The sequence below is a fragment of the Agelaius tricolor genome, unplaced genomic scaffold, assembly GCF_023055355.1.
Source record: "Agelaius tricolor isolate 1412-34295 unplaced genomic scaffold, bAgeTri1.0.p SCAF_14, whole genome shotgun sequence".
In the NCBI taxonomy this organism is placed as follows: domain Eukaryota; kingdom Metazoa; phylum Chordata; class Aves; order Passeriformes; family Icteridae; genus Agelaius; species Agelaius tricolor.
This window is the reverse complement of record NW_027269274.1, coordinates 12,208,091-12,230,964: the sequence shown is the minus strand read 5'-3', so window position 1 is coordinate 12,230,964 and position 22,874 is coordinate 12,208,091. Positions and strand designations below refer to the sequence as shown.

The following is a 22,874-nucleotide window of genomic DNA, read 5'->3' as shown; positions in this document are numbered from 1 at the left end:
AAAAGCTGAGTTGTTTTGAATGTGCATTAGCTGCCACTCTGCTCTACATTGGACTTGTTGTTCATATGAGGTACAACAGGGCTGGGACTTTGCTCTGGAGAGTGAATTATAAAAGCAAGTGTAATTAGGCCAGTATATGCTGCCATTTTTTCTGTCAGCTTAAGCACCTCCTTGTTTACCTTGCGTCAGCTCGAACCTGGTTTGCAGTGACTGAACAAGTGCCTGAGCCAGTGCAGGTGGGGAGGTGGTGGCACAGCTCGGCAGTGAGAGCTGGGAAGGGCAGGAGGCGTTGCTGCTCTGTGAGGAGCTGGCACTGCTGCCTGGATGTGCTGGGAGCAGGGAGGACAAGTGGTGCTGGGCTCTCAGAAGGTGCTGTGTCACACAGCTGCTGTGTAAAAGGTCTTGGTTTGGGAATCTGAGGACCACTGTGCTTACCACATAATTAAATAGTACATAAAAACCAGTGTGCTGCCACAAGTACTAGTTAATGTGTAGACACATTTGTTTCAGGGCTTCCACTTGATTTTATTTCCTGAAGATAGCTTTAGTAATTATGCAAAAGGGATGGAGAGATTGACCTTTGAGAAACATCATTTGGACTAGTGAAAACCAGCATGGAAGTAACTTTTGAATTTGCTACCTGAAAGGGGCTGGCTCAGTGGGCTCCTGAAGAATGGCTACACTAAAGATAACTGAATCCTTTATAGCAAGATTTGAAGGCAGTGTCTTTTCCCTTCCTTAGACATCAGCTACTAACATGTGGCTGGTATTGCTTCTTTACTAGATACAGGAAGAAGCATATTTACAAACAGGATGAAAAGACTTGAAGGGCATCACTTTTCTAAAATTTATGTAATACAATTCAGTAGTATGCACTTAAGTGGACATCAGTTACATAATATTAAATGTAATGTGTATTTTCTGTAGACATTTGTTTAGAAATATCCTTTTGCCATTTGCATGTTGTGTCTGCTGATGTTTTACAAGTTTTGTATGGCTGATGCTCTCTTGCACTTCTTTTCCTGTGGTCACTGTCCTGTATTTCCTTGTGCTATCTTGTCTGAGTCCCATTTGCAGATTTTGCAAAAATGCGGTTACAAGGGGCAGTGATTAATCAAAACCTCGGGAGGGATAAAAGGCAGATATGCACAGAGAAGAAAAGGGTGGGGAAGAGCAAATAAGCAGAAGCATGTTTGTTTCTCCTTGCCTGTGACTCACTTTTTCATAACAGAAGAATTTTCAAATGAAGAAGAAAGCTAATTGAAAACAAACAGGAAGCAAGATTACCTCTGCACTGAACCATGAGAGGGTTCAGTACTTTCAGCCTATTAAATTAACAAGCTAATTAATTTGATTGAACTTATAAAAGCTGTATGATATACTAGTATGTTAATAGATAGTATTTAATACTATGGAGAGTATTATTTGGAGTGGGTTTGATTATTAATGTAGTGAATGCAGTCAGAATTTCTTGATCTATCCATAATTTATGTTTACCTTCATCTTTATCAGCTTATGACAGATTACTGTTTTGTTTTCCTTCAATTGAAGATCTAAGGCGTGTCTGTTGGGGGGAGGGAAGTCTTTCACACACTGCTTTCCATTCTGTTCACATACTGCAATTCATTTCTAACACCTACATGAGCTTTCTGTGCTGGCCTTCCCCTTGATGAGTGAGTCCATGACACAATGGAACTCCAGCTGTGTGCTTAGGGCCACTGGGTTATGCCATATAAGATCCATCTCATGCACTCTGTGTCATTCTCCAATACAAGATGTAAGGAGCCCTGGTGCTCTACTCTCACTGCATTCAAAACCCATCTTTCCCCTTGACTGTGGTTTTGAGCTATGTATCAGGGGTTTTTTTGAGGTAAAAACATGGAAAATTTTGTAGGGAATGCTGCAAAAAAGGAAAGGTCAATCGGTTTTATAAGAAAAAGATGGAAATACATTCATTTCTCTGAACACAACATCTTTTTCCCCAATCTTATGCCTGCTTTGGGACTTGATGAGATTCTTTGAGTGCAGGAAGCCAGTGATTTCTACCATTCCAGCAGGTTCCTGTAGCAGCTATTGTTACCTTGTAGTGAGTAGTGAGATTGACTCATTCCAGTAGTTACACCTGGCTGTCAGTAGCGCTCTGGTCCCCCCTTTTGTGCTGTCACTGCTCAGGTCACAGCCAGTCTCTCTGGTCTTCTGATGGGTGATTCATTTGTAACCTCTTTTCAAATGCAGGAGTTTAGACTACAAGTCTTGCATCATAAAAGCAGTTTCAGATTCAATAAGTTTCTATTAACATTTAATTAATTCTGCAGTTGGGTGTTTACAAAAGTACTTGAAATCTTGAAATTTAGTTAATGATGTGAACTAGTATTGCTGAGAAGTGAAAGCATTCTGTTGGATTTCTTTAAGTTTCACCATGGTCTTTCATTGCAATTCCTGAATTCTGTCTTTTGCCAGAGGTTTTCCTTCAGTAGCCTTCCCTGCAGCATGATTGTCATGCAATACTGTTACCTTGAATGTATGAGCAGTTAGAATTTTTGCGTGTTGGACAACTCAAAAATATGAATTGTTGTATGTATGTGGCAAAAGGTGTTGCTGCTAATGACGTGTGATCCTCTATTGCAGGCAGTAGTTCAGGCACACTTTGTAGCAATTATTTGCATAGTGTATGTGCTAGAATTCAATTGTATGTGAACTCAAAATCAAATACAGATACTTCTTGATGATGGGAAGGTGTTGCATCCTGATGAGGGTGTTTAGAGTTTGATACATTTGTTTTCTTCTAGAAATAAATTTTTATATAAATAAAATTTTACTTCTCCTTGCTTGTGTATTTCTTGTCTTACTTTTCCCAAATATCTTACTGATGTTTTTGTTTGTTTGTTTACAGTTCTATCTTCAAGACACTAAAAGTAGTAATGGTACCTTTATTAATAGTCAGAGACTGAGTAGAGGATCTGAGGAAAGCCCACCATGTGAAATTATGTCAGGTGACATCATCCAGTTTGGTGTAGATGTGACGGAGAACACGCGGAAAGGTAAGGGTATGGATCATTTTTTGGTTTCTTTTCAAGTAGATTTATTTGGAACACCTTCCTGCAATCCAGTCTTTAAAACTAAATGGCATTCCCATTGTAAGAAAACAGTCTTGTTTGGTTTTTTGTTACTTCTTCCCTCCTTTGTGCTGGCAGTGAGCCCTGGCGCCATGTGGTACCTGATCAAGAAACATGTCTGCTGAAAATACAGGCTCTATTTCTGCCCTCACGCCCCCAGATGGACTTTACTGGGTTCTTTCCATGGCCTACTTTGTTCCTTACTGTGTGCAGGGGAAGTGTAGGTCTGGAAAAGGAGGCTCAGCTGGGGCCATGTGTTCATCTGTTGCCTCACTTTAATTGACCTACAGCAATTTCAAAAGTGCAACGCAAGCATATGTGTGTAATGCTGTATTGGGCTTTTTGTATTTGGATTTTATTATTATAATTGTAATTACCTTTCTCTCAAGCCCTTTGAACCTTAAGGTTTCAGCTAATTGTGTGGCAGAAGTATGAACCTGAATTTCTTGATCAGTGTAGGTTTGAAACAGGCTAACTTAATTCTTTTCAGGATACCCACTGTTTCCTTCTGTGTCAGCTACTGATTTTGATTTCTGCTGGTACTTTAAAATGAGAATAGAAACAAGTTGCTAGCTAACAAATGAGGTGATGGCATTTTTGTTTGGTTTGTTTTTCTTGCTGTTTTCTTCCCAGTATGCATGCTCAGGAGATTTTGTATTATGGCAATAGCTGTGTATCTGTGTTAATTAAAATGCAGCCTCTATCTCTTTTCTTTTGAAATTACGTAGTTTGTCAGGAACCCTTTCTTTATCTTTCTGGAGACTGGTCTGTATGGGGATTATCAGACTATAATCAGTTTTGTCAAGACTTTTTAAAGTTCCCTAATGGGTCTGCTGCTTTCTGTAAGCATTGAACTTCTGGCCATGTTCTGTAGAATCCTACCTACCCAGTACCACACAGACTGCCATCACCCCTTTACTGCTTTTCTGAACAAGGCCTTCAGAGAGCTTATCCTTAAAGAGAAGTGTATTAGAGAAGAATGAAGAATAATATTAAACTGGAAGGCTGATGGTAAAGTTTTTTAAAACAAGCGAATAAGTGAAACGTCCATCAAAGCAACCCCCCCAAAGCCCAACAAACCAAACCCTAGTACAACAGGAGAATTTCTTAAAGTGCATTAAGTGAACAAAACATAAAGATGGCACCTGCTCTCTTACTCGTGAATTTTGTCTTTAGCCAGATGGGGTTGTAATTCTCACATCTGAAGTATCAGAGGAAGGTTAATGAATGTGTTAAAGAAAACATTGTTAAGTAATGGTGGTGGTGGTATTTTGTCTTCAGGAGCTTTTGGAGCTGTAGATTTTTGAGTGATTCATTATAGTGAAGGTCTTACCACATTGTTTTACTCTTCTCAAAAATGATGTTGCAAAGATTCGACTCCAGGGTGACTAGCTGAAATTGCTGGGAGTTATTGAAAATGTTTCCATGTGAAGTGATTGTAAATGTTTATGAATACTAGCAGTACACATGGAAGAGATCAAAAGTATACACTGCATCTAATGAACTTGGAACTATTAATTTGATGAGATGCTGTCCTCGCTAAGAGGAGCTGAATTTCTTCAAGTGTATTTAGACTAAAACAATTTTTATTATAAGATTTAGTTGGAAGAGAAATTGGACTTGACCTGCTTTTATCAGCACATTGCAGTTAGTTCATGGAAACATTTGCACAAAGTTCATAGTAAGCAAATTCTTGCCATGAATTTTTGCCAGTAGTAGAGTTATTTGCTGTGGTTTTGTACGATACAGTACACAAATGCTGGTGACCTGGCATTTGTGTAATGAGCGATCAGATTATGGAGCCTTCCTCGTCCTTTTCTCTGGCTTTGAACTTGGAAGCTGTGCTCATGTTACTCATGAATGTGTTCAGCTCTCTAATGAGGAAGAGGATACAAGTTTGCTTTCTTCCCTCTCCCCCAAGCAGAGAATGAAGATTGTATCATCACAGGGTGTTTACCTATGAATATGGTTGGAATGCATATAAACATGGGTTTTTCACTAGCTGGTTTCAGTAGTCTTAGATGTTACTGTTAATCTAATCTAGTCATGAAACAGACAGGAAAGTAGTTTTTAAATAGGTGATTCCCTTTAAAAGCACTTTGCACTCTGGTATTTACATAATGCCTTACTTGCACAAGACATGTCAGCAATCTGCTGCGTGTAATTATGAGGTAATGACAGGACAGAACAAGTGTACTTGCCCATGTAAATTCTGAATTCTGTCAGTATTGCTAGAATACATTTATTTTATTGTTCAGGCTGTGTTTTAGTAAGTAATTTCCTTGCAAATGTGATCTGGATTTGGTTCATTAAAATAGTGGCATGTTCAGTATGTGATTTTTCAGGTTATCAAGTATGAGAACCAATTCCTCAGTTTCCTGCTGCTGAGCCAAACTCAATAACAGGTCCTGGAGAAGTGTTTGCATCCCTCCTGCTTCCTTATTTGTCCACTTGCTGTGTTACTGACAAGCACAGGGGCCTCGCCATTTCCCTCTCCTTAATACAGCAGTAACCTGTGCTTTTTCTCTCTGGGTTAGTGTGGTTTATATTCTTGTAGCACTTTCTTAATTTCCCACTTGTGCCAGAGCATTCCAAGCTAATTGGTGATACTTCCCTGCACAGCAAGCAGCAGCAGCATTGCAAAGCAAGGTCAAATAATACCAACATGATTTAGTTCAAATGCAAAAATGCACATTTTTCTAGTCAGGTTTGCGCTCTCTCATACATCTGTTCTGTCAGGGATGTTTGAGGGAGGTCATGTAAGTGGGGAGTGCACAGACCCTCGAGGGGTGTGGGGGGCTCCTCAGGGCTGGGTACCACATTAACAAGTGAAAATAGAAACAAAAAGCATCTTTGGGGAATTGGCTCTCTAGGAAGCAAAAACTGAGACAAACAGAAATGGTTTCTGCGTTCCCGTTGCGCTGTAGTGCGGCAGAACCTGTCGGGGTTTAGGACAGGTCTCAGGGGTTTGGAGCTGTGAAATGTGGGTCAGCTGCGTGTTTTGGAGGGGACCAAGAAGTTCGTGACTGAAGTGTGGAACAGCAAATGGAGCGGCAGCAGGGTTTTAATCCGTGGAGAGAGCAGTGGATGAGGGGCAGCAGTTCGATGCTGTGGAGGAGCCGTGGCTGTGGGGCGGCAGTTCGATGCTGTGGGGCGGCAGTTCGGTGCTGTGGAGGGAGCCGTGGCTGTGGGGCGGCAGTTCGATGCTGTGGAAGAGCCGTGGCTGTGGGGCGGCAGTTCGATGCTGTGGGGCGGCAGTTCGATGCTGTGGAGAGAGCAGTGGATGAGGGGCAGCAGTTCGATGCTGTGGAAGAGCCGTGGCTGTGCAGCCGCTGTTCCCGCTCCGGAGGCCGCGCGGGGCGGGGCGGACCTGGCGGCCGCGGTGGCCGGCGCTGGGGCTCCCCCTCGCGGCGGCGCTGCGCAATGCCGGCCGTGCCGGGGCCGGGCGGGAGCGGCGGCCCCGCGGAGCGCCCGGAGGTGAGTGGGATGGAGAGGGGGTGAGCCGTGGGGACAAGGGGTGCCTCAGCTCCGTTGGGACACCAGGCGTTGATTTACTGCCTTTTCTTGTTATTTCCTCACAAGAAATACTGTAGACCTGAATTTAAACCATTGCTGCTCTTCTGTGCAGTCAGTACTGTATTCATGTTTTCTGTGTTGCTTTCTCCTTATTTTTCAAATTGCAATGAACTGATAGCTTAAGGTCAGACTGCAGAGTTTGGATATTGTTTCATTTCTTACTATTTTAATTTTATAAGTTTGTCAAAATGCTTGGTACCTTTTCCCTGTTACTGTCTATTTGAGACCTTTTGCTAGATGTCTGTTATATCTTAATTTGACACAAATAAAGCTCCTGCAGATTTTAGGAGATTTTTGTCAGTCTAGCTGTTGACAGAAAAACTTCAGAATTATATAATCTTACAGCAGGCCTACCTGATATGTGACCCGAAGGTAAAGCTGTCTGTTGCCATTTAATGTCAGGTATCCTAATGTTTTCTTATTAAAATCACTGATTTCCTCTAAAAGAACGAATTCTGCATTATGAAAACTATGTATTACAGGGTACAGCTAATATTGCTAATGTATTTTTTAAATGTTTTTGCAAACTGGATTTATTCAATTTGTAAATAAAGACCCCAAACCCTGCAGTTTAATCTGTTCTGCCCTGGCGTGTAAATTTAATACTTTACCAGGTCATCTTGAAAAAAACAAGATGCTCTAGCCAGGAGAATACGTCTCCAAAGCATTAGCTAAATAAAGGTTAAAACCAACTTGTCTTGGTTGGATCATTTCTCCTCTATATTTAGATTCTATTGAGGTAGCTTCCTTAAAGACCTGTCTCATTTCCCTGGAGTATTACCATGTCCTAAAACGCCCATTGCCCTTTTTTTTCCAAAGCCAGATTAACTTTTGCTGGTATTAATAACAGAGGAAGGAGAGCAGCTATTTGTTTTGTATGTTAGTGGGTGCTGGAGGTATAGTGGTCCATGATAGGTGACCACACACTCATTTCTATCTCACTTTTGGTAGTGTTTTGGGAACAAGGTGCAGCTATCTTTCCATGCATAATAATAATTTTTGCTTCCCAATTAATAGAACCATACAGGGAAAAAAAAGTCAACCAAGAAACACACATAATTTGACGGCTTGCAAAGGCACTGAAAATCATATCAGTAACATTTTTCAAAATATTGGGTAGAAGGTTTGAATTTGATGTAAAATTCAAATATTGCATTTCCTCCTCTTATTCCTTAGGATCTTTCTCAAGTTAAACAAATCTTGAATTTAGTCCTCAAGGAGCAAGTTTACCTCTTCTGAAAGGAAAAGCCACTTGGCTAGGGCTATGCAGTAGATGTGCACTGCAAGCACCCCAAAATAGAAATGTGTTGTTTTGAATGATGCTGCTTACAGTGTTCAAAAGGATGTGTTTCTCAGTGGTTCCTACACACTTCTCTGCATTTCCTTTTCCATCCTTTTTTGTAAATAATAATTGCTCGGCAAGTTCCACATTTTGAAGTGTCGGTGACACAAATTGGACATATTACCTTCTAAGTCCCTGGATATGCTTGTCAGAATCTTGTCCAAAAAGCAGCTCATTATTTTGTTTATACCTCTGGGTTCCTGTTACCTGGTGCAGGTAAGATGCATTCTGCTTCACTCATTTATGATCAAAACATTCACTTTTTTAACTTAGTAAAGACAAGTTTCCAGTATTGCAGCATGTGGAAGAGTTGGAACTGGAACTGCTCCACAGCCAGGACTGAGTACACACAGCATGACCTCCTCAAGTTTGTAATGATGAAGTTTCCTGTGCCCAGAGGAGGTTTGAGAAGGCAGAGCCAGGCACAGACCCAGGCACTGGTGCTTGAAGGTGTTCATGCCTCCCCCTCTTTGCCTGTCTCAGCGTTTCCTTAGAACTTTACTTGGTCACTGTAACACGAAGCACTGAACTTCAAATGAAGTAGTAATGGATCACAATGACTTAGTGTTTGTTTCTTTTCAGTTACCCATGGATGTATAGTCTCCACAATCAAACTGTTCCTTCCAGATGGAATGGAAGCTCGATTGCGATCAGAGTAAGGATATGGATTCACATGTACCAAAGTTCAGCTACTGTATGATGAGGACTTGATGGATATTATGTTTAAAATCATCATGGGAGCACTTGGTTTGCCTGTAATCCTGCAAAGCGAGTAACTGAGTGCATGGTTCTTATTGCATGCATTAGGAGGAAAAAAACCTCATTTGCTTGTTGTTTTTAGTAATTAAGATGACTCTGAAGAATAAAAAGGTTCTCTAAAAGAAGAAAAAATTTCTTAGGTAGTTGGGCTTTTCTGACTGTAGTTTACTCTGCTGAAATGGGTATTAGAAACAGAAGAATATGGAGAAAAATAAAGCAAATAAGCAAATTCTCCTGCCCTCTTCGTGATTATTCTTTTGGCTCTTTTAGATGCACATAAACTTGACTAAAGTGAAGCTGATGCAAATTCAGATGAATATTGACAGTATTTTCTGTCTATATGCCCATTTTTGAGAAATCTTCCAAGAGTGGTAGAAATCAAAAACTTGAACATTTTGTGTGCACTGAGTGCTAATCACAAATGGCATAATTTTAGTCATTTTTCATTATCAACAGTTTTGTAGGGTTTATTGCTTATTTAAATATCCTTTTATCATTAGTATCCAGAAACACTTGTGTGAAGCTTTAGGGTATCTTTGCTTGCTTGTGGGAAGATAAGTAAAAGTAAATTATTGTAGAAGATTTGCCATATAATTTCATGTTTAAATAAGAAATAGTAAAAATGTATGTTGTTATATTTTTAGTGATGAAAATGTCCAAGTACAACATTTATGTATTTTGTGTCCACTTTTTTTTATTTTTTAGTGTTATCCATGCACCATTACCAAGTCCTGTTGACAAGGTAATTCAGTAATTTGCTGGTTTATGCCTTATTCAAGCACATGGTATTTTCAGACTTGTTATCAAGATGAAGAAATAGTCAAATGTGTTCAGTAACATTTTGATATGTTTTCCACTGACTTTTTTTACCTAGTTTAATATTTTGAGTGACATTTAAGGTAGAGAAGTAATGCAGTATTACAGTGTATATTTGAAGGTAAGTTGATTTTTTACATAGTGGCACCTGAAACATGGCTTTGGAACAAAACCATTGCTGTTAAGTTGACAGGTTGACAGACTAACAGGTGTTGCATAATTTAATACTTGGTGTTCTGTAGGACCCAAGAGTAGCTCATGATTTGGTGTTTGGATGAGGTCTGTTTTCTTTATACCATGTGTTTTATGGAGGAAAAGCTGTGCTGCACAGACTGGAAAGCACTGTCCTGTTCCCAAGGAAGACTGAGACCAAACCTCTCTGCCTCTCTTGGAGAGCCAGAGTTGCTCACTGTAGATTCATGGAGTCAGTATTGTAAAGTGTAGTTCTTAAACTCAGCTTTGGTGATGTGGGGGACTTGCAGAAAAGCTGCTAATAGAGATTGCCTTGAGAAAAGTGATCAGGAGTTGATTATTTCTCTAGTCTCTAAAAAGAAGGATTTACTTAAATAGGTTCTAATCAGAGTTTTTGGACCAAGAACAAAGTTTCAAGAAACTGTGGAAACTTACTTGTGAAACCAGCAGCCTGAGGAGTTCATAGACTGTGTTTAAGTTGAGATTTCCAAACAATATGTGTGGCTTGAATCCAGGGCAAGGGAAGAAATCCTGAGGTGGGTCTGCAGGTATAACTGTGGGAAAACAGTTAAAAATTATTTCAATGTAGAAAGCCTACAAGAATTAGTAAATAAATTGGCTGAAATAAACCCACAGAACAACCCCCCACTTCTCTCCAAGTGAAGAACAGTTTGTTGTTATTCAAAGATAATACAGGTATTCCTTAATTCTGAAATAGATGCTTATAAAGGGAGACAATGATGCTAACTTGTAGGTCAGCAGGAAGTGTGCAGCTGTAATATGTGTGGTGACATCAATTCAAACACAATTGGTGTTTGTCATTGAGTTGAATGGCTTCACCTTTGTGCCCCTTGTTTCTTTATTGTCAGTTCAGTCTCAACTGTACCAAAAGCTTGAAACCCATTAGTGTCTTGGTGGTTCAAGAACTTGTGCAGAAAAACAGTGGGGCCTAAGTCCCAAGCTGGGAAGTTCTATGATAAAAAAACCCCATAAATAATAACAGAACAAGAAATTAAGCAAAATGCTATTATTAGGTAATCTGAAGTTTACCTTTGTGACTAGATTTAAGTGAATTTCACATTACTTCTGTTCAATGAAAAATCCAAAACCATTCTGATTCCTACTTGTCTTCTTTTTCAGGTTGCTGCTAACACTCCCAGTATGTATTCTCAGGAATTGTTTCAGCTTTCACAGTATCTACAAGTAAGTTTTCTTTTAAGGGTGCTTAGTTTGGCTGAATATCCTGTGGCTTGTATCTGTTGGAAACTACAAAGGAAGGGACAGTGCTGGCAGTTCTTCTTCCTCACTGGCATCACCAGCCTTTCTGTGCCTGCTTCTGTGTCAGTTTAATAGGTGTGCTTTTCCCAAGATGTCATGGCACAAAAGAGTTAGAATGCAAAATGGTAGCATGTTAAACTGTGTGCTGATAGATAAAAGTAAACTCTTCAGAAAGGATGATAAAATCAGCTTTCTGGGAAAAAATGAAAACTTTTTTGCTGATAAATTCTTTCCAAGTTTAACTGTGTATAAGTTCTACTTCTTTATTTTGCCTGGTTTTATTTGATAATGGCAATTTTTATTTGTTCACATCAAGGCTTTTGAGATAGTATCTATCTTTATATGTATTTGCTGACATAGCAGGAAGGAGCTCATGCAGATGCTCTTTCTTTGGAAGCCAAATACATATTCACTCACCAATCTGTTCTCTCTCCATATCCTGGAGTTAACGAAGATGCTCTTCTGTCTTCCTGTCATAAAACAAAAATCAAACAGAAATAGTAGTTCTTGCTTGGCATTTCTCTTTTGTGACCTCATTTGAGGATGAACAGCTCATTGCATGGAAGCTGCCAAGCTGTCCTTTGGTGTCTGCAGCTTTGTTACTTCATCTCCTCAATAATTTAAGTATCTTGAGTCTTGGGAAGAATAACAGTGTGTCCTCAGCATGTGCAACATAGCCTGAAAAATGAATGGTTTAGGAACCTGAGGTTATAGGATAGCATTTTCTAATTAAACTATGCAAATCAATTTGTGGATGGATATAATGGAATGGGTTTATGGTTTTGAACAAGTTGACAGTGTTTGCTATTCACATTTCCTTTTTTTGTTGTATTTTGGGATCTCTTCTGTTGCTTGGTTTCCTGAGTTGTTGTAGCTGAACTGAGTGGTGCCCTGCTCTCTTCACAGGAAGCCTTACATCGGGAACAAATGTTGGAACAGAAGCTGGCAACCCTTCAGCGACTACTTGCTGTCACACAAGAGGCTTCAGATACTAGTTGGCAGGTATCTGCAGGATCCTTTCCTTATGGACTCAACTGTGCACTGCCATCTAAATTTTAGCTGTTAATGCAGGGAAAAAGCAGCAGAAATAATAAAAGCTTTGTGGTGGTTCTCTAAAACTGCAAAAGACAATGTTTAATAAATTTGGTAGTTGTGTACCTTTGAAATAGCTATTAGGACTAAGTATTCCAACAAAATTCAGATCTTTAAAGCAGAATTCTACTGGCACTACATTAAGCATGGGATAATTCTATGATACTTCTTTTCTTCTAGGCTTTAATAGATGAAGACAGGCTGCTATCAAGACTAGAGGTTATGGGAAATCAATTACAAGCTTGTTCAAAGGTAAGTAGTTCACTTGAAGTCAAATATTAGGAGTGCTGAAAGGCAGCTCTTTTCAAGTCTTTTGGAAGTAGCTAGTTGTAGGAAAGCATTTGGAACATAAGCTTTCCAAAAGGGAGCCTATGCAACTTTGATAATCTGAGTAGCACAAAAACTGCTCTGTATTTTAAGGCACCTCAATAAGTGGCTGTTGTTTTCATTGCCCATGTCCTGTCTGATATTCAGAATTACAAGTGTGTGCTGCCCTGATTATTGGATTTTATTTTATTTCTATTTCCTCTCAACTATCTACATTATAAAAACTTTTTCTGCAGGTCCTGTTTAAAGTCCTTTCTCTGGGACCTGGTTTGTCCAGTTCTATGTCTCCTAGGCTTGACATTGTCTTAGCAGTGCCCAAAAGTGCCATAATTCCCCTGGGATCAAAACTGACCACTGAATGTGTGCTGCTATACACACACTTCAAAAAATCACTTACACCCAGTCATGTCAAGAATATTTGATCACTGATTTGTACATAACATTTTTTCATCTATCAGAAATTGCTAAACGTTTTTTAATAGAACAGACTTGATCACAATCTATTTTATTTAATGAGAAAACAGTAATTATTCTATTCTTGAACTATTTTGTGTGTGCAGAATCAAACAGAAGACAGTATACGAAAAGAGCTTATAGCATTACAGGAAGACAAACACAACTATGAGACAACAGCCAAAGAGTCCCTGAGGCGGGTCCTTCAGGAGAAAATTGAAGTGGTCAGAAAACTATCTGAAGTGGAGGTACATGCCTGAAGGAAGTTTCATGCCTGTTCTTCTGGAAATGCTGAAATAGTTGTAACTATTGCTGTTTAGATCCCTGCTTTGTTGCTGTGTTATGTCAGTATCTGTTGTACTCTGCACTTGCAGGATATTAAGTAGTAGTGTTGATTTCTCCTGTTTTAGACAGGACTAAGATTGTTAAACCACTAATGAGAAACTATTCTTTCAGCTCTTCCCTTTTCTCCCTGCTTTCAAAATTCATTATGCTGTCTTACAGAAGTTACTGTGTGTGGGACATACACAGGGAAAATGACATAGATGCATTTAAAAAATGCTGTAAGACCTTGTTTAAACTGCAGCATTTATAGAAATATACACTTGACCATTGTACAAAGTGTACAAAGCTTAAAGGAGCTTTTACAATGAGCTTTTACAGTCTAAGTGCTAGACACTCTTTTGAAGTAAGATTTTCTGCCTTATGATATCTCACATTATCCTCTTTTCCTTTATTTTCTTTTCCTTTATCATTATTTGCTATATTCCCTTGGTCAAGAAGTCTCATAAGACTAGTTGGCATCCTATGCATGTATACTGCTTGGAAAAAAGAGATCACCTGCAGTGTTTGGATGTTTGTCTGTCTTTTGTTATTATTTATTGCATGATCATTGTCTTGCAGCGGAGTTTAAGCAACACAGAAGATGAATGTACACACCTGAAAGAAATGAATGAGCGGACTCAGGAAGAATTAAGGGAATTAGCTAATAAGTACAATGGAGCTGTAAATGAAATTAAAGATCTTTCTGACAAGCTAAAGGTAATGACAGAATTTCATCTGACTTAGGATAGAATAAATGTGATAAATGAAACAAATAAATACAGTTTAATTTCTAATGCAGCTAACAAAAAAGTTAAGAAACTTGTTAAACGAGTTAGCAATAGTGTCAATATCTAAGTCTATGAATGAAGTAAATTAATATTTAAGGTCCTTTATGCTGGAGAACAGAATAATCACTTTATGAAAAAGCCTGTTCTCCAAGAGTCTCCAATCTAGTCAAATAGGAGTTGTGGAGGAGGAAGGTAATGTGGTTATCTCTGGAGACCTGAGGCAGTTGTTGCATTTATATTGGATAAATACTGGAATTGGAACCCAGGTTTCTAGTTCAGTACCTCAGAGAAGTTTTTCTTTCCAAATTAAAAGATGAAATTGCTACTCCTAAGGCAGCTGGTTTCCCAGTAATGGGTTGATCACTGATGATGAGTGTACCCAGAAGGATCAAATGTGAAACTTATTACCTTGTTTTGAGGGAGGAGACAGTTTAAAACTTATGTTCTTGAGATTCAGCAAGGAAAAAGATGTGACTTGCAATCAAGGTGGTCTGTGCAGTGTACATTCAGTTCAGGAGGGTTCTTGGATTTTGATTGAATTGAGTTTCTGGAGACTTTGGGCATTTCTTCGTTCTAAGGCCCTTTACTCTTGCTGTTAAATTTATGTTCCTCAGTCAAAAACTTGCTTCAGATATTTTGAGATTTTCTCAGTCTACTTGTAATGAAATTTGTATACAGGTAGTAGATTTGATTTTTTTTTCATTTTTTAAATCTGATTAGCTAAGAAAGTCACTTATGTACATTTAGTCACATAAAAAACAAGATCTATTCTTCCACGTGTTAATTTTGATTTTTTGGCGGATTTAAAAAATCTTTTGGAGCAGGTAGCAGAAGGAAGACAAGAAGAAATCCAACAAAAAGGACTGGCTGAGAAAAAAGAATTGCAGCATAAAATAGATGAAATGGAAGAAAGAGAGCAAGAGCTTCAAGCAAAAATAGAAGCTTTGCAGGCTGATAATGACTTCACCAATGAGCGGCTGACTGCTTTGCAAGGTTAGTCTATAGCGGGGAAAGATCTTGGATTATTTGTTTTTCTTTTAATCTGTGAAATACCTTTTTCTTGGACTTCTGTTTACAGTACGGTTAGAACACCTGCAAGAGAAAACTCTTAAAGAACACAACAGCTTAGGTAGGTGTGATCAATTTCTTGTTTCAAGCTGGTTTCCGCGTTTGCTATTCCTTTGTTACCTTTGTTAGGATAATCTCGTAGTCTCGGTGTCTGGCAGAAGAATTCCAATTCCCAGTTTCCCCAGTAAGGAGCTCTCCTGGGCTGCTGGGGCCGTGTCGGGCAGGGCCGGCAGAGGGCGCTGCTGCTGCGGGTGTTTGCTCCGGCCCGGGGCTTGTTTTATAACACATTTTATAACACATTTTATAACACATTTTATAACACATTTTATAACACATTTTATATCCATCTATACGCACGTATATGTGTGTAATAGGCAGTCATTCTTTGGCCTTAATAACCTCTTAGACGTTTGAACAAACAGCAGCATCATCTCTAGCAGGAAACAAATCAAACTGCCTGCTTTGTCTGATTAGGTACTTGTGAGGAGGTGGTATGAAAAGCCAGGTACATTTCAAAATGCTGTGTTTATAAAGAAACAAAGTCCAAAATTTTTCTTGATTCCAAAAATAATGCCCTTTCTTAATCCTAGGCATACAAGTTGACGACTTCATACCTAAAATTAATGGGAGCACAGAGAAAGGTAGTGTATCTGAGGGCTACCTTTTGTCTTATGGTTGATGTTTGAAAATGAACAAATTCAAAATGGTCTCCAAACTTTTGCTTGGAATTTTTTCTCTTTGCGAATGAATTTGGCGACTCCTGACCAGCTTTTTGGGGGTTTTTTTGTATATACTTCCAGTCACAGTGCTTTTAGAAAGTTCTGCAGAATACAACAAAATCACTTGGAGGCTGTCTCTTTTTGTTGGTTTGGTGTTTTTGTTTGTGATGGGCTGTCACTGGAATCAGTAGGAGTCTACTGATTGAATGTTGTCCGGGTTGTGACACAAGAAAGTGGAGAACTCATTGATTGTTTTTCCTGTTAATTTTCCCTTGCAACACATACACATTCAGTGTTTTTCTGGTAAAGTTGGGTATGATAAGTAAAGTCAGCAAAACCTATTTTTTATAACTTTAATATGAAAAATGTGAGTATATTAAATTTATAATCAGTGAAAACTAACTTTTAAAAACTCCAGAAGTATCTTTATGTGAAACAGGAATTAATACAGATTGAACTAAGTGATAGGGTTTTTTAAAGGCCATTTTAGCTCATGTGTCTTAACATACACAAAATTTTTTGAGTGAAATTGTCCAATATCACATATAGCAAAAAATATTCCAGTTATGATTCCAGATTGTTTAATTGGCTGACATATATTTGTCCTCTTATGTCAATTTAAATTTTTTCCTTGATGTAGCTTGCTTTTACAGTCTGAGGGATGATGGTAGATTGGTTTGAGGGTTCAGGGACCTATATAGAGAGGTCAGGGTTTTAACCAATATTCACAGTGTTTAAGGGTTCCTGTATTTATATTTTTGAAACAGAATTTTAAAGCTCCATATGCATATTTGTAAATTATGAGGTTCTTAACTAGGAAGACCAATAGCAAAATCAAAAGTTAATCATGACATGACCTCTTTATTGGGAGCAGGAGGAGAGATCTGTTAAACAGCTACAGGAACTGCACCAAAGCCTCCCCTAAAGCTCAGGTTCCTCCTGAGTGCCTCAGCAGTTTGTGCACTTAGCTGTGGTGCATCCTGAGGTTAGCAAGCAGGACATGCAATGTTTGTTCCCGCTTCTCTACACTGCCATGAGATTTTATTTTTATATAGATTCATCCATCTTTCTGATGCCAAGTTTTAGGTTGGTAATAGCTTTATATTTGATAGAATGCTTAAGAAATAGATCTGCTTTTCTCTTTTTTAAACTAGAGCTAATTTGACACATTTTGTAAAAGCTTTTGAGCTCTCACTTCAAGTATATATTATTTTATAGAGGAATGATTTATGACATGATACTAGATTTGATTTTTTTTAAATAAACACTTTTTGTTTATTTTAAAATTGTTGGTAGGAATGTCATGTGAGATTTTTAAATACTGATACCTTTTACAAGTCCAAATTTTAAAATTGCCCATTTAAAAATCATTGTGTGATTGTAACAAATGTCATTATATCACTGAAACTCACTTTTTTGGTCAAAGGTGAAGAAGCAATCCCTTTTGGACTTCTTTTGGGTTGTACAAGAGTCAGTGTCATCTGAATTGATGCATAAGATAGATTCCTCCATCCTATGAGTAACAGTGCAACTTGTACTTAAACCTGCAAGTTTTAGGAAGCTTTTTGCCAGGTTATTTTTCTTTGAGTACAGGCAGCATATAACTGCTCATTTGAGTTCTCTTTTTGTGTGTTTATACAATCTATCACCTTTTTTGTCATGCACATACCATGCTCTTTCATTATTCTGTATTTTAGTGCAGCTTCTCATTATTCTGTCAGTTGTACATTTCCCTGCATCTCTGCCATACCCGATCCATCCCCATTTCTCTGGCATTTTACAGCTTTGCTGCCCTGTGTTCTCTTCATGACAGTCTGTGCCTTTTTGCATCTTCCAGTCCCTTATGCAGCCCTTGGATGACAGATGGGCAGTTATTTGCTCTGTCAGATTTTGGATTTTATTCTCTTAAAAGCAGCAGGAAGCAGTTACTGCTGGGTTTTGGGGGTTTTGTTTTGATTTTTTTGTTTGTTTTTGGGGGGAGGTGTTTGGGGTTTTGTTTGAGGTTGTTTTGGTTTGAGGTTTTTTAGGGTTTTTTGGGGGGATTTTGTTTGGTTTTGGTGGGTTTTTTGTTTGTTTGTTTGTTTGGGGTTTTTTTGCCATGTAGTTCTACATTATTTTAGAAGAGCTAAGAATTTGGAGTTTATAATGCAGGTGGAGCAACTTTGGGAATGAAAGAGGAAAACTGTAAAACCCATGTAAAATCAGTATGCTTTTAAAAATTCTTTTGTCTCTCTTTCTCTCCAAGTGTGTGCACAGGCACACTACCTGGCCATGACTGGAATAATGGTTTACATTGCTTTTTTCTGTGGCTGTAGCAGTCAGGAGCAGTATTCAGAGTAGAGAAACTAAGAACTAGAGGAACTAAAGCCTCTCCAGAGGCTTTTAATAGAAAAAGTGTATTAGAGGATGATGGTTAGGCATTCATTTTCTCTCACTGGACATGCAGAAAAGAGGAACTTGTTTGTACAGCAAACCCCTGATAAAAGTTGTGTAGAACTAAATTGTTTCAAAAAGTGGTATTTTTCTCAGTGTGTTGCACCACACCTGGCTTTCATCTTTAAATTTTGTGAGGCGAATATTACATGAAGAAAGATAAATTTGTATACAGTCACTTAAAGGACCAGATAAAAAGGAAAAGGAAAAAAAAAAGGAAGTTTAAATGTGGAAAATAAATTTTACAGCCATGGTGCTGTTTTTTTAAAAGCTCTGTCCTTGTGGGTTAAAAAAAGTTTATTTTTTAGAGTAACTTTGAGATAGAGTAAAGCTTAGCAGTTGAACTTATGATATGAGAGCTAATGATTGAACAGTTTGGTTAGAATGTAGCACATCCTAAAGGTTTGTACTGGTGCCAGCCTTTTCCCACTGCTGGACCCTTGGTCAAAGGATTTTTGAGGTTCTTCAGAAAGGAAGTGTTTGCACCTTGAAGAGATGCAGGATTCTGATGGAGTTGGGGGCTGAGCAAGGACCTGGGAACAGAGCCCAGTTTTAGGAACTCTGCTGCAAAACTGTCTTTTCAAAGTGAAACTGTTTAAAAAGTACAGGCATATATTCAACAACACTTCTAAAATAGAGGGTATTGGATATGAAGAATCAATATGAAGATTAATGAAAAACTTTTAAAATACCCTTTTAAAGCTAATAAAAATACTGATGAATATAAGTTAAAAGCAAGTTTCTTTTGAAAATGCAGCTGAAATACTTCTTTGTTCTGACCAGTTTTAAAGAGTAATCTCTTTCCTAGTATCACTCAGACATCATTTTAATTTCATGTCTTGTCTGCTTGCATATTAACTCAGATTTGATTCAAAAGTCCATCGTGAATACACTGACAAATATTGTTACTATGCCTTTCAAATTTTTTGTTGCATCAATTTGGAAATGATAAGAAGATGTAAACTGAAGTGTTTCTTTCTCTACTAGAGCACTTTCTTTCAAAGAGTGGAGGGGACTGCACTTTTATTCATCAGTTCATAGAATGTCAGAGTGAGTACAAGAGTGTTCACATTTGCTTTAAAAACAACAGAAAACACAGGAAAGGTGGATGAAACCAGAATTTGTCACTACTATTTAATATTTCTGTAGTAGCAGAAATTTTCTAAGCATAGAACTGTGGCATTGTGGTATTAAGCAGGTGTACTAGGATCTCTTTGCTCTTGCCAGGTGATGGTCACATTGTCTCTTCTCAGTTCATCCACCATTGTGCCCTGACCAACAGAAGGGTGGTGATACTCCCACATGGTGTTTCAAACTGAGGGTAATTTTTCTCCTGTTACAAATTAAGTTGAAACCTGTCAGTTTAGGCAAACATCACAGGCGGCAAAGGACAGAGGATGAGGTGCCTTTTCACTTACCTGTAATTTATCTGATAATTAAAGGCCTTACACATTCTCCAGATTAGTTCTAACAAAAGAACAGAAGGGAAAACAAGTCCATAGTTTGTAAGTGGAAATCTAAGAGACTGTTCTAAGAAAAACAGAAAATTGCATACCAGTCTTTAGAAAGATGTGTTATTCTGGAATGTGAAACGTGCTTTTCAAAGCAAATGCTTTTGAGAATGAGTAATGAAGCAGCACTGTCTGCACATCTATAATTAAAGAAAAACTGAAGATATTTATACTTTTGTCTACTGAAAGAAAAATATCATTAGAATGAAGAGAAACAAAGTGCTATTAAACTTCAAGAAAATCTGGGATTTTTTACTTTAGAGTTTATAGAAATTATGTACCTAAAATTGAGCAGAGAAGCATTTACAAGCAGAAATAAGACAGGATCATTTTTGACATTATGGCCATTAGACTCTTTCCTCTCCAATTTTCATGAGGCAGGGTAGCAGACTTGTTTGATTTTATGGCTTGTGATCCAGATTGCAGTGCCCTAAACCAAATTACATGATACTGCTAATGTTTGTCTATGAAAATTCAAACTTTATTTGAAAAATGTATATTTTAAAAAGTTATTGACTGGTAGCTGTCTTTTGTAAGGCTGCAGTTTAAAATCATTCTAAATTTTGCCAAGATCTTGTATGAATCTTGTTTTTTCAGTACATAAAAATGAAGTTAAATGCTTGAGTAAACATTTTTCATGTCTAGAACATGAAGAGCACCCTGTGCAATGTTCAAATACAGATTGGTTGCCTGTTTTCATTGTTTGGATGTTAGCTTAACCTATTTTGGCAAAATTAGGTTAGTATCACTTCTGCAAACTAAATGTGACCAGTCCTGTCACTATTGGGAAGGAAAAGTGATCAACAGTATCTAGAAAAATATTCTAAAATGTTAAAGGAGTACTGGTAAGAGTAAAATTAACATCAGTGGATTTATGCTTACCCTTTCTCAAGACTTTGAAAGCTACAGTGAAAACACTGCAAGGCCTTGACTGCCTCATTTTTAAAGGAATGAATAGAGTTCAAAAAGTTCAGTAATTTGCTTTTTTTATGACAGTCTAAGTTTTTACTCTTACATCAAGAAAAATTCCAAATCATTGACTTTTACTTCTTCTTGGACTGAAAGTTTGCCTTTTCCAAATTCAGATATGTTTAGTGAGGCCTCACAATATCATGAGCTTAAAAACTGCAAACTGTAGGATCTGTTCTTTGCCTTTTGTATGTAAATGTTGCCCTTCAGTCCTACTCCTGTTCTTTGCTCTGTGTAGCATCAAGTGTTGGGGACTCCTGGGGAGAAAAATCACAGTTCAGAGATTGTCAGGAAATCAAGTTTTAAGGCATACAGCAAATAGTGTAGAGCAATATCATACAGACTGGCAATACAGAGCTAGAGTATGTAGCTCATCATGTGGTAGTAAGTTGGGGTCTTGCCCAGAGGCTTAAGTACTGAGAGGGAAGCAGGTTTATTACTTAAACAATAATGATATAATTAAAATCCCAGAAACCAGATGGTTTGTAAAATCCAGCTTCTGTAGATTTTTCAAGGTATTATGTAATTATTTTTATTTTTTAAGCACAATGCGCTCACAACACCATCCAGTAACGTGTCCTGACCTCTGACATCTGTGGAGTGTTATGAAGTCTGGCTCTGAATGATCTGGGAAGTCTCTTACTTTCTGATCATTGCATCCAGTTCACTTCTTGCTCATTCCATAGCTTTTTTTTTAGTAACTGCTGGTCAAAATCAGTGAAGAGCAGAAGTCATGGTGCTTCTTTTTGATCAGTCCATGATATGCATTACTAGCAAAAATGTGATGATGTATAGACCAAAGTGAGATCTGTTGCCCTGCTAATTTCCTGTCTTTCACTCCCATCTAGCCCTTCTTTATTTGTGTCCTTTTTTTCCTCCCCTTACTTTGTGATTTTTGCATTTGGTTATAATGCAAGTCAACTTCCTTCTTTTCACCAAGCTGATTTTTGCAGATTTACTAATAGTAGTTTTTGGATGGATTGAATGAATTGAATTATTTTTAACTTTTCCTTTGACCTGCAGGTGTCTAAGTTAAAGCTGTTTAGTATCACTTTTTTCAGATGGTTGGAAATTTGTGCATTGAGGGACGGGTTTTTTATTGGTTTTCAAACCTGGCCTACTTCAAAGACTATTTTGATGCCAAAATATAAATGTAGAGGGGCCATCTTAGTTAAGGGATAATTGTAATGTTAACAGATCTGAGTTATAATATTGCACATAGTGATAGGCAACCTAAATCTAAAATTGAGTTCTTAAATTGAAAATACAGGAAATGCCTAAAAACCTAAAGGAAAGCTGGCTTTAGGCTGCAGAAGAAAATATGAATTATCTGAAGGACTAACTGAGAGCTTAACTTCACAGCAGATTGTGTCAGTAAAAACATTCATTTATGTACCTCTCTGCTTTCTGCTAAGTAGGGACTGGGCAGCATGAAAGCTAAAGTTCTTTTGTGCCAGAAATTAAAGCTAAGATCCTTACCCTAATTTATATTCTGGTAGCCAAGATTGCATGTCTTGATTCAGGGAAAACACTAATTGATTTAAAAACAAATAAGGTTTATGAACTTTTCTGAAATAGTAAAATTTAAAAATGCAGAGATTTGAAAGAGCTGTTTTCAAGTAGATGTCTCTTTATCTTTTTTCCCCCTCATTGTCTAGATTCTGCCATTTTTAGTGATTAGGATGGTAACAGTGAAAAAAAAGATTCTATGGAGTTTGGTGATACCAACATCCAATTTTCTGTATTATCTAAATTACCAGCATGCTGAATTAATCTATTTTTTGTTGGCTTATGCCATGTATTAATGGTAGCATTCTTGAACCACAGGGAATGTTGACTTGTTCTGAAAGTGAGGACAGGTGTCAGTCCAAGTGCAGAACCCTGGCTGTGCCAGCCTTGGGGCAGGCTGGGCAGAGCCTCGTGTGCTGCTGCTCAAGGGCTTGGCTGCAGAAGCAGTGCCAAGGATGTACCTTTTGTACAAATGGTCAAATCAGTAGTGGACTCTAGAAAACAATAAGCCACCATGGAAATGGGGAAAAAAAAGCCAAAAAGCCCCCATGCCTGCAGTTTCTTTTAGTCATGGAAACAGAGTGTAAAGAACTGATGCAGAA

General features: G+C 38.1%; 1 protein-coding gene across 32 annotated transcripts in view; it reads left to right on the top strand.

Annotated features, from left to right (window-relative positions):
- The window catches only part of SLMAP (sarcolemma associated protein), a 90,166-nt gene that overhangs the window by 29,021 nt on the left and 38,271 nt on the right, over window positions 1–22,874 (top strand). For 8 of the 32 annotated variants that reach the window (XR_011681171.1, XM_071439702.1, XM_071439708.1 and 5 more), the window contains exons 3-14: window positions 2,894–3,041; window positions 8,617–8,689; window positions 9,499–9,535; window positions 10,942–11,004; window positions 11,986–12,081; window positions 12,352–12,423; window positions 13,059–13,199; window positions 13,855–13,992; window positions 14,888–15,056; window positions 15,142–15,192; window positions 15,722–15,772; window positions 19,271–19,333. Coding sequence is in view for 31 of the 32 variants with exons in the window: in XM_071439702.1 (XP_071295803.1) it covers window positions 2,894–3,041; window positions 8,617–8,689; window positions 9,499–9,535; window positions 10,942–11,004; window positions 11,986–12,081; window positions 12,352–12,423; window positions 13,059–13,199; window positions 13,855–13,992; window positions 14,888–15,056; window positions 15,142–15,192; window positions 15,722–15,772; window positions 19,271–19,333 (1,102 nt within the window). In the remaining variant the exon portion in view is untranslated. The remainder of the gene's footprint in view (window positions 1–2,893; window positions 3,042–8,616; window positions 8,690–9,498; window positions 9,536–10,941; window positions 11,005–11,985; window positions 12,082–12,351; window positions 12,424–13,058; window positions 13,200–13,854; window positions 13,993–14,887; window positions 15,057–15,141; window positions 15,193–15,721; window positions 15,773–19,270; window positions 19,334–22,874) is intronic. The other 24 variants (XM_071439714.1, XM_071439726.1, XM_071439703.1 and 21 more) reach the window with 7 other exon arrangements.